At 44.0% G+C, this 11,946-nt stretch overlaps 1 protein-coding gene across 2 annotated transcripts in view; it reads right to left on the bottom strand.

The window, feature by feature from the left end:
* Positions 1-7,746: 7,746 nt before the first annotated feature.
* efl1 (elongation factor like GTPase 1) overlaps positions 7,747-11,946 on the bottom strand; it is a 52,081-nt gene continuing 47,881 nt past the window's right edge. For both annotated transcript variants that reach the window (XM_030765871.1, XM_030765872.1), the window contains exon 19: positions 7,747-7,977. In XM_030765871.1, coding sequence (XP_030621731.1) covers positions 7,789-7,977 — 189 coding nt within the window. In that variant the 3' untranslated portion in view covers positions 7,747-7,788. The remainder of the gene's footprint in view (positions 7,978-11,946) is intronic.

Here is an 11,946-nt window from a genome sequence, read left to right as displayed (position 1 = left end):
TTCCCAGTTTATGATACACTGGTGTGGAATATACTAAACTTCTTTGGAGACAAGGGAACCTTCAAATTCTTTTGTTTAGAAATTGTTCCACCATTAACCCTGAAGAGTCTTAATACTTACTGAATCATAAAATGTAAAAAGCTCTTGTCATGGACATGGACACTTTTTCGAAAACAAATACAAGTTACCATAAATGTACTGTATTTCATTGTGTATAAGTTCTCTATGACTAAAAAGTGTATGTGCTCTCTTTTTCACCTTCCCTACTCTTTTCACTCGCCTTTAGTTACCACCCTTTTAATCCGTTGTACCCTGTACCTGGGTTGACTTGAAGGTAACACAATAGTTAGTTGTTTACATGCTCTGTAAAGACAAAGATTGAATTAGGAACGAAACATTGCCACATTTAATTATGGGGGAGCATAAGCCACTATGAGTGCTCTGTGTGTGTACTTTCTTTCTCCTTTCTCTCTGCACTTACACATTTTGGACGTGTGCCTGCTTTGTCTTCGTTCACCCACTTTCACCCACAGCACATTCTTCTCCTATCCCTGAACTAATACACATCGCAATTAAAAAGCAAAAAAAAAAAAAAAAAAGGAAAGAAAGGAAAAAGGGGGGAAACATCCTGAGGAGAAGCTCTCATTCACTTCATGAAAGCTATGTATGGTTGTGTCAGAAAAGTGCAGTCATGTGTGTCCTCGGGCCTGGAGCTGGTTTAGACCACTAGACAATAGTTTGGTCAATCCCTGGTCTGAATAAAAGCTATATAGGAAAGTAATGGAGAACAGCAGGTCTTGGAACAATCAAAATCTAAACACATCTGCCTTCCATAAGCCTGATAAGTGGTATGAAACTATGAGTGTCTTCCTTCATATAACTTAAACAAGCTATGTGATGAAGAATGGCAGCAGAGTTTTTCCATAGTTCTAGAGATGATGGGACGCTATTTCCTCTGTTGAACTAGACATGTTAAATGATAAAAATGTACCGAATTACAAATTCTGGCTGGGTGGGAACAGCTAATACCTCAAACACACACACACATACACATATATGTATGTATGTATGTATGTATGTACGTATGTATGTATGTGCGAAAATAATTAACCTTCACATAAGAGACGCACACTCATATTTTCTTTGTCTTCTCTTGTCATAATTCATTCCAGTGCAGAATTTTGAAAGAACAAGCATATCCTCAGGGCTATAAACAGGAAACTTGTGAATCTGTAGAATACAGAATCCGAGTTTGGTTTAGCATCCCTTTCTTGGGTTCTCTGCTTTGTTTTCTAACACACTGGTATAATGTTAAAAACCCCCGTAGCCTTTTAATGACCAATAAATTTCTATCTTGCGATCTCACACACATCCAGTTCTTCAAATCTCTCCCGTGTCTGGGGACCAATTAGGACTGGGTACAGGGACACGAGAGAACACACACACGCAGACACCTGAGGTAGACTTTACGGTGCGTCTCCTGATTCATTAGTTAACCTGTGCATCCTTTCAAAAAAAAAAAAAAAAAAAAAACAAGGCTCTGGTATAAATTCTTTGGGGTCTGCTCCGCAACAACTAACTTTTTTAAATGAGTCTGGGAGGAAAGCCAAAAAAGAAATGGAATTGCCAGAGAAAACAGAGCACATCTAAAAGGAAACGGCTCATTTTTATGACAGATCATGTCTGCCGTTAATGTGGATCCACGGCTCTGACTGAGAGTTTGGGTTCAGTGAACTCATGAATGTCATGCAGCTTGATGCAGTTAACGGACACAGGGGATGAGCATGATGTCACCTCATCTTAACATTCCACCTCGTGTCACTGCTGTGAGTGAGGCGCTCTACTGCTTTCATATTACAAAGCAGAGCTAAAATAAACAGTGGCTATAAATGTCTATGTGTTTTATGCGCTTTGACCCGAGTTCAGGGCATTTTGGAGACTCTGTGGTTTTGTTGCTCTTGCTGTGAGAGGCTATCAGATCACCACTCAGTCACTGCCAAACAGCCTAAAGATCAGTAGCGTTTGACAGAAGGTCTGCAAATTCCACACACACCAAATGACAGGACTCCGTCTTGTTTATTGAATTAGTCAGACGGAAGGCGCACGGGCTGACACTAGACACATACTCAATATACAAGAGGAAAAAGAGAGAATGAGACCATGTCTGCCAGTTGATTAAGCCTCACTGGCTTGTGTATGTAAGATATGTGTATTTGTAAGAATGCTGTGTGTACTTGCGTTCTTACATGTTTTAGTGAGTGGGTATTGGCTGAATGGGGAATTGACCATTTGCCTAATGTAGAGAAATTCTCACTGAGAATGACACTTTTACAGTTTCCTCCCCAGTTAGTCTAAATCCATTACACCCACGCTTACATACGCTCGCTTCACTGGGGCAAAAACATAAAGATACTATTTAGGATCTATGGTAAGCATTTTAGATTCTCTGATGCTGAATTAACATTTAACACTGAACAACTGGTGAATGAATCCATGTTCACTTAAAGTAAGTGTTTGCTTTACTGTGCTCTGCAGACTGCTCATGACTGAGGTATGCAATTAAAGAGAATGTGTTTATGTTAGAAGATCCATGTGTGTGTGTGTGCAGCAAGTCACTCCTCACTCAGGTATGTGCTCTCCAGCTGTGCAGTGAGGGAGATGATAACACCCTGAGTGATCCCTCTCTCTCTCTCTCTCTCTCTCTCTCTCTCACACACGCACATACACACACACCCACACCCAGATGAAGAGACAAACACAGTGCTCTGAATTTTGGCTTGGACTTCTCTCTTGGCCGACTGGGTCATTAACAGGAAGACTGGAGCCAGGTTAAGTCTCTCATGTCACTGCGCAGACTGTACATGGCAACCCCGCAGAACCATGATGTCATTTTGGACCTGGTACGGAGGAGTATCCCACAGGAGTGCCGGGGGTATTCCAGCCTGGCCTGGGCTTTGTTCACACTCTGAGACAGGACACACTCTGATTCAGGAGGAAGCAGTTTCCTCGCCTGGAGGGAGGGCCGTCTTTCCGCCTGGCCAAGAACCACTGGGCTGCCCCGTTACCTCAAAATAGCACTTCATTTGCACTACATGAAAGAAAAGATCTGGGCTCATTTTGCCACCAAATGTTCCCTTAATGGATAGACTTCAGCGGTGGGTGCCTCCCCAGATTGGTCACGCACAGTCTGACATAGCGAGGTTGGCATTTTGCCTTTGACGTTAGGGGCCTACAGTAAAGTTAGTGTGTCCCAGAGCAGGCCCAGCCAGGGGCAAGGACCAAGCTAAGCTACTACACGCTGCGAAACAAAGCTAGAGGCAGCTGCTAGACCTGACATGATGATCATAGAGTATAAAAGTGTTTGCAAGACTATGGGACCCTGGCAGCCTGTTAACATCTTCTACAGCTCAGTTTCTTTAGGCCTCTCTGCAGGGACTAGTCTCATGCTCAGAAAAAGAAAAAAAGAGTGGAAGAAAGAAAAAAAAAAAAAGAAATGTATTGTGGTGCGGGGGGCTCTGTGAAAGGCATTAGCAGGCGATTGTCTCAGCACGCTCCCTGGCTGTTTTTAATGAATCACTGGAGGAGGAGTGAGGAGAGGAGAGGAGAGGAGAGGAGAGAGCCAGAGATTCTAGAATAATCCATATGCAGGCGAATGGAAACACGAGTCTGTTTAGTTGAGGTGAGGGTCACGGCTGCACTCCCTCAGGGCCTGAGAGGAAGGCACAAAAAAAAAAAAAAAAAAAAAAAGCTTTTGTGGAGAAAAGCAGCATCTGCTGCAACAGTGATCTGAGTGCCAAGTCAGCGTGACTGCAGCCGTTTCATGGACCCTGCCCTCCCCCGCCCCTCCCCACGGTGATCAGGGCCACTGCGCTTTGGGTAACAGAAGGAGCGATCGATGAGGTAATGCCATAGGTACCTCTGCTCACAAAAGACTCAAAGACAAAGGCAGTTAATTTCTGCTCAGCCACTGACTAAAACCTTTTGCCTTTGAAAAAATAAGAAAGACAAAGCTTATTGCCAGATGAATGTGATCATCTTATTCAAGTTGTTCTCTTTATAGCAAAATCATTTCCTTGCCTGCTGAAAATTAGATTATTTTTTTATATAAACTTTCATAAAATGCGGGGTAGAAAACTCAACTCCACTTTGCTGTGGTGGTGATTTTCAGGGGAACCGCATTGCTGACATGCATCTTATTTTGTCATTTGTCATTTTTTAATGTTTATCTACAAAGGGACAAGAGAAGGCAGAGAAAACCTGCAGCGTTTAGAACTTTGTGCTTCAATAGCTTTTTTCCCCCCTTGGGGTACCTCTAATCGCACCAGAAAAGCCTCAAAAAACAAACAAACAAACAAACAACAAAAAAACAAAGGAAGGACTACACCAAAGGTACACAAAAAGAATTCTTTCCCAGTATAACACAGACTGATTTAGGTAAAATTCTTTAGCAAAACGTTTTTTTCCACGAATCAAACAACCACAAGCGACAAAAATATTCAGTTTCAGTAAAGTCAAGAAATATCAGAAAATCATGTAAACAGAATAAAACTGCACTGTCACAACATACACTCATTAGGGAGAGCGGAGACAGGTTCTTGTCCTTTCTGCGACAGGTCAGGAGGATTGGTTTTACGAATCGGTTTGACAGTGCAAACAGTTTTCTGACGCTAATGATGTTCTTCTTGGCTGGGTCTCAAAGGTCATTTCACAGAGGTCATCACACTCCACCAGACACAATGACTGATGACCAACATGCTATCACTACTACTAACTCAGTGGGCACAAATCATTCAGCTCACTACCGCGTAAATGTCCATACTGAACGTCCTTTTGTCACTTAGTGCTTGTTTCATCTCAGTGCAGTGGGCTTATTATTCATTGATTTATCAGGCTCTGTTTATGTATATATCTCATGAGTGACATCTGTGTGTCCTTCAGACATGCTCGTGTAAAATGTACGATGTTACATACGTGCGTTTGAGCAGGCAGTTGCGTAGATTTGAGCTTTACTTCGTTTTAAAGAGATGCAGCAGCTCCACTGAGAAATGATCCAAAGCCTCAGCATTCGTCTCAAGTCTCTTCCCATGTACATACACTACAGGCTCTGGTTCCACAAAGGCAAATGCGTTCTCATTCCTCTCCAGCAATATGGGACTGTATTAGTTTAACAGAGGGTGAAGTTTACAGGGGATTGTTTAAAATATATTCTCTCTCTCTCTCTCACACACAAACACACAAACACATACACACACACACACACACACACACACACACACACACACACACACACACACACACACACACACACACACACACACACACCAGGATTAAATCATACCTGGCTTGCCTTTGAGGAGGTAAGCAACTCCTTCATTACCCAAGAGCCTGAGCTCCAAACCGTTCTGGGCAGAATCATAAATAATGTATGGCTTAACTCCCTGTGACCAGTCTAGTGTTACAGGTTTTTAAGGGAGGCAGGCGCTGTGCCTTGAAGAGGCATGGACTGTGTGTGCTCTCTCTCATCCTTTATTAAACTACCAACACAAGACATCTCACTACATTTAAAACACACACACACACACACACACACACACACAGAACTTGGAACACCTTATGAAAATATGCAGAAAAAAGAACAGTCTCCATTGTGAAGTGTGTATCAGTGTGGGTGTGAAGCTGTCCTACTTACTATTTGCAGTGCCTAAAAAAGAAGACTTGGACACTTACAAACCTCTGGGAAATGAATACTGGCATTTGAATAGAAATCACCGTAAATAAAAAATAAACTATTATAACAGAGACACATCAGGACCCGCGTGTTTAAAAGAGCTTGCAGTACACTGCTCCATTTGGCTCAATTCATCTGGACAGAGAGCTGACAGCGGAAGTAGCCGGGTGGAGGCTGGGAGGGCGGAGGGCACCTTAGACAAACTTGAACTGCGTTTGCTTCCTCCTCTTTCAGGAAGTCCCCTCCCTTCCTTCATTTCACTGGACACCTGGCCTGCCCATCAATCAGTATAATAGTCCATGATCAATCTACCGCTCTACTCTTCTTATGGCAAGAGTGTTTGACCTCTTTTGTGTTAGTCTCAAATTACACACATACAAAATTGGACGCCCCCTCCTCTCTTTAGTCTTAACTAAAATCCCCTGAAAGAGTCTTTGCTTATTTGTTTTGCTTTGTGATGAGAGATTAAGATCCTTTTTCTCCCCCCCTGTGCACACCCTTCCTCTGTCCAAAGGATCCAGCCTTGGGGTATCCTGCTCCTGCCTCATCAATCGGGGCCCTTGACCAGCAGGGATACATGCACATGCACACAGAAAAACAGTGATGCTAACAAACACTGAAAGGAGCCAAAAACACTTCTTCATTTCAACCCTCAAACACAGATTCCTTTGGACAAGAAAGGGAACAGGGTCATAATTATGGTGTTCTATGATGACCTAAACACACTTTGTAAATACTAGCCATAGTCGTTAAAAAAAAAAAAAAAGTTTAAAGTTTATAAGTTTAAAAAAAAAAAAGTTTAGCAGTGGATCTTTGACTGGTTCTTTATTATAACTCATTGAGTAGCTTTATGAACATTAAATGTTCTAGAAGATTCCTTTAAGGTGAAGTCTTGAGGCTGAACTACATTATTGTATCATATTTTCCAAACGGAACTCCGACAAGTGTAAATGCATTATTAAAATTTCAAGTTGAATGGCTGTTACACCGGGGAGGGACATCCCATTTACATTAGCTAAGAGTTTTATCTGCCACGTCAACAGCCTTATCTCAGGGCTTTGTCTGCCCGGCAGTCTAAAGCCATCCGTTCCGCAAAATTACCCCCATTAGCTTAATGCAACATAGAGGTCATTACCCCGGCAGTTTCTCTGCGGCACTGACCCCGAAGCCAATGCAGTGGAGCGAACCCTTCAGTAGGAGACTCAAATCTGAACACTGCCCAATGCGATGCAATCCAATGCAATGCCAAAACATGCTTATTTTTTTATTTATTTGCTCACTCACTCACTGAGTCACTGACTCGCACAGACAAACCAACCAACAAACAAACAGCAGACACTGAATTGACCCGGGTTTATTTATCGAGCCGAAACACAGGTTTTGCACTTTTCGTTTCGGTCTTTGTACAATGAGGAAGAAAATTCAGAATTCAGTGTATTCAGTTTCTTGGGCGAGCTGCTTGTGTGATCTTTGTCCCCAAAATAATTAAAACACTTCTAATTTCCTAATATCATATTTGTGTTTTTCTAAATTAAACTGAGGTCTTCAGGGTAGGCTTAATGACATTCTAGAGGAAGAGATGGTGGAATTAATTCTCAAACTACTCCACTCAGACTCAAATTGAAACTGTAATTCAGTAGAAAGACTCTTAAATTATGCATGGTTGTGAATGACTCTCTCAAGCAAAATATCCCAGACGAGCAGCATTATGTGTAGCGATTAAAAGTGGCTCCAGTCATCCGTGAGAATCTTTCATTTAAATGCCTGAGAAAAGCTTCAGCTGAGATGTGGACAGCGTCCTCCGTCAACTCGAGAGGCGGCGAAGTAAAATCAATCAACTTCAATCACATCGTCGCCCACCATATTCCGGCATGTTCCAGCGGCACACGCTATTATATCGAATAATTAAAACATTAGGAGCTGACCAGGGTCCAACATCCTCAAGTCTGGGCACTCACAAGGTCATGAAGAGCATGAAACTGCTGTGACCATGTGACCGACGACAGGAGCTGTAGTGACCAATCGGATTGTGGACTGAAAGAGTGGAACTCTGCTGAAGATCATTTGTTCTTGCTGAGAGTTCGCTGTTTCTCAGCGTGTTCCACTATTTTTTCCTCCACGTACAGGCCTTTGCGCTTGCGAACAGAGTTCACATATTTAAGTGCTTGATTGACTGAGTCAGCCTTCTCTCCAAAGTGCAGGTACTCCTCTTCAGTGGTGGGTACCCAGAAAGGATCGCTGGAGATCACCTGGAAGACAAAAATATTCACCGTGTTTTATGATTTGCTGGATCTTCACAAACATAATAGGAACATAAATACGTAATAGGAAATACATCAAAACTATAATCTGACACAAGGATAATGAATAGGAGTTCTCATAAAAATAACAATTTTCAGAATTCCCATTTCTATCATTATGTCTCTGTTAAGTTTCAGTCTCTTGTTTCCTTCAAGCAATAACTTAATCACTTGTGTAACTATAATAGTAGTTATGAAAATGAACAAGTTTTATTATTTTTTGAAACTGGCAAACAGGTAAGACTTTCACAACAGAACACGAGCTATCTCACTCTCTCACTGCCATCTCTTCTCTCTCTCCCTCCGTCCCTGTCCGTGTCATTATAACAAAAGGAAAGCCATAGTGGACTGAGTAGAAGCTTCTGGATTGACACAGAAAGCTCATTATGTAGAATTCTGTGACACCATGTTCCAGCAGGGACACAGGCATACAGACACACACACACACACACACACACACACACACACACAGTAGCAGGTGTTCAGGGGTGATGCAATGCCCAAAGCAAAACACACACACACACACACACACACGCACAGGCACACACACACAGGCACACACGCACGCACGCACACGCACAGAGTCCAAAGCGCTATGACCTCATAATAAGACAATAGTCAAGGGGTACAATTACTGTACTAGTCCAGAAGAGGCCCTGCACCTGGCCCCGTGGGCCGGGCCCCTCAGCACAAGCTCGCTTTCCACAGGACAGATGGCAGGGGCCAACAACGGCAGGATTTACACCCAAAGAAAAACCGTTGACTGCTGCCGCAAGAGAGAAGGGCCCTGCATGAGCAGCATATGTCACAGAGACTCTGAGCTCTCTGGAGGAGGGATTGGGAGGTGGGGGTGGGGGGTTTACAGGGGGGTGTGGGGGTGGGGGTAGTTGGAGGGGCAGCTTACAATTCTAATTCAACGGCAGTCAGATTGAATGTGCACGCTTCAGCCAGGGGGGCCGGCACCCGCTGGTCTCTGATTAAATCTCTGCTTGCTCATGCAGACTCCTCTTCTGTGGAGAGCTTGGACTCCTTTTCTTTTCAGGGGCTTTTGTCTCATCTGTTCCCCTCGCTGAAGCATGGAACACACAGAGCAACCCGCCGAACGGTGACGAGACGCTTCTCATCTCGGCAACGGCGACTTTAACGGCAAGAGGAGAGTGCCGTAGCAGGTGACTTAAACTAACAACACATTCTGCATGAGTGCAAATAAAAAAACTCCTCTGAAAACTGAGGTTTTAAGTGAAAGAAGACTAAAATGAACCTAAAATGAGTTTCTAACTATGTATAAACGTTTGAATGAAGTGAGAAAGAGGATTTTAATGAGTAGGCAGTGACCCGGTGCAAGGTGATGCTCAGCGTGCGTGCGTGTGTGTGTGCGTGTGTGTGTGCAGATGTGAATAATGGGAAGCTTGTGCCACAGGGCTAATGCAGAGTGACACCTACTGTGTGTCACAATCACACACAGTAGCCCAGTGTCACCATCAGCCTGCTCCAAGTTTATGACACACACGTGCTCGCTCGCTCGCTCTCTCTCTCTCTCTCTCTCTCTCTCACTGACACACATCATTACACATCAGACATTCATTACCATTGTCTTTGTGCCATTCACACAATTAGATAGCACTGACCTCAGACATGTTGTGACTGAGCTGTGTCCTTGGGCCATGCAACAATCAGATGGCCACTGCAGTGCGTGTGTGTGCGAGTGTGCGAGTGTGTGTGTGTGCGTGTGCGTGCGCGCGCGCGCGAGTGCGTGTGTGTTGCTAAAGTAGCAGACGCCTCACAGACAGACTGAGTGCATCCTCGTGCCTCCTGCCTTGTGCCCTGGCATATGTGTCTAATGGCCCCTCTGCACAGGAGGTGGCTGGATAAGGCAGCCTGGTTCTCCAGCACCTGTCTCTGGTACTGTCATCGCTGCTAGCCAGGCGCTGATGAGAGGGAGAGAGGCTTCCTTTACACCAGCCCACACAGCATCAGTCACTCAGCCAGCCAAGCAGGCAGGAAGGCAGCTTGACAGCCAGAACTCTGCAGGGCTACTCTAACAGCACTGCCCTCAAAAGGCAGGCCGTACAACCACTGGCAAGTCCTCACTTCAACAGCTTTCAGCGACCACACACACACGCACACATGCACAAGCACACAGATAGACATGCACTGCCACATATATACACACGGACACACACAAACGCGCACACACACACACACACACACACAGAGAGAGGCATACACAGATATATATGTACACACACACAGACACATAGAGAGAGAGAGACACACACACACACACACACAGACAAACATATACACACACCGACATATAGACACATAGAGACACAGACACACACACACCCGGGTCAGACTACAGGAAACAGGGAATCACGGATCTCTGGAAAGAGTTTATATGGCTCACGTCTGTCATAACTCTCTTCTTCTGTCTTTCTTTCCTGACACATGTCAACGGTGCTGAAAACTATCCTCCTAATGGCTTCAACAGTCCGACACATCTGGACAAGTTCATATCAATAATCTAAGCAGCATCACAATGGCTTCCAGATGCTTTTAACACCCAGCAGGAAGAGCCATTTCAAAAATGTTTATTCATAAAATATGAAAACAAAGCATTTGGGTATAAAAAGGTGGGGTTAGTGTGTTGTTTCATATGCTATCCTGTGCATTCATTTTTTATTGTGAATGTATGGGTTGACTCGTTAAGGACTGGGAAGTTATTCTCTGTAAAACAATTCATATCTGTGAAACACAACGTCAGGCAGTTTTTACTAAGAGCTGACTGGATCCACTTGGCTCTGTCACATGTATATATTCAAAATCCTTCAGAACACCTGACTTTTCACACCTCTGGGTTTGTCTGGGACTTTTACTATGGGCGTCAGGAGAGGAGCAGACAGAGGAGATGAGGAGGAGCTGACGGGAGTTGTTTGGCTGCGGGAAGAACAGGTTCACACAGACACAGAGACAGACACGCACAAGCCCATGCTACTCAAGAGAGAAAAAAGTAATTAAGACTGTTTCCAGTCTCTGCGGCCAAAACAAAAGCCACATTTAAAGAAAACCAAAACCCACCAGGCTACCATAAAATTGAATTACCTACCCCAAGCAAAGGAAACATGGCCGGGAAGAAGCCTGTGTCAGAGAGTGCTGTGTGAGTGTGTGTGTGTGTGTGTGTGTGTGTGAGAGTGTGTGTGTATTTGGATCCAAATGCAATAAGGACAGGCACATGTGCGCACAGAGGTTTACTAAAGCCCGACAGGCTGCAGAGGCCTGCTGCAAAGAACATTTTGTTCAATCCACTCCCTCATCATCTCATTAGCATTAACACACACTCACACACACACACACACACACACACACACACACACAGACTGACAAACACGCATGCGCACACAAACACAAACACACAAGGACACACATGTATAGACACACACACACACACACACACACACAGCTGTGAATTGTGTTCACTCCACACAGTCTGATGTGTATAGTTCCTAGGAGTAATTTTAGTGCTTAGTGTTGCACATCCACGAACACAGTCCACGCTGAACTTTAATTAATTACACTCAAAGCTTCAAAGCACACCATGTCTTCAACTCACCATCAGATCTTTTCTGACAAAACACAGATAGTTCTACAAACAAGCAAAAACGGGCCTAGATTTAAGAAGAAAGGATATCCCATTTCTGTGTTTCACATAAACAGTGTTCTCGGTAGCTTTCTTTGAGCTTTAAATTGGCTTCACCCGATACGACCTTTAGATACGAATGTAGCTGCAACCAATCCGACAGGCAGTCGAGGCGCTGCGTGAGTCAATCAGTTTCTGCAATGCAGTTCTCTGATGCTCTTTTAGCATTTAGAGTGCGAAACCCGGAGCGTTAGGAAATAGAGTCCAGACGCTGACTG

The sequence above is a fragment of the Chanos chanos genome, chromosome 2 (assembly GCF_902362185.1).
Source record: "Chanos chanos chromosome 2, fChaCha1.1, whole genome shotgun sequence".
Lineage (NCBI taxonomy): Eukaryota > Metazoa > Chordata > Actinopteri > Gonorynchiformes > Chanidae > Chanos > Chanos chanos.
This window is presented reverse-complemented; position numbering and strand designations above follow the sequence as displayed.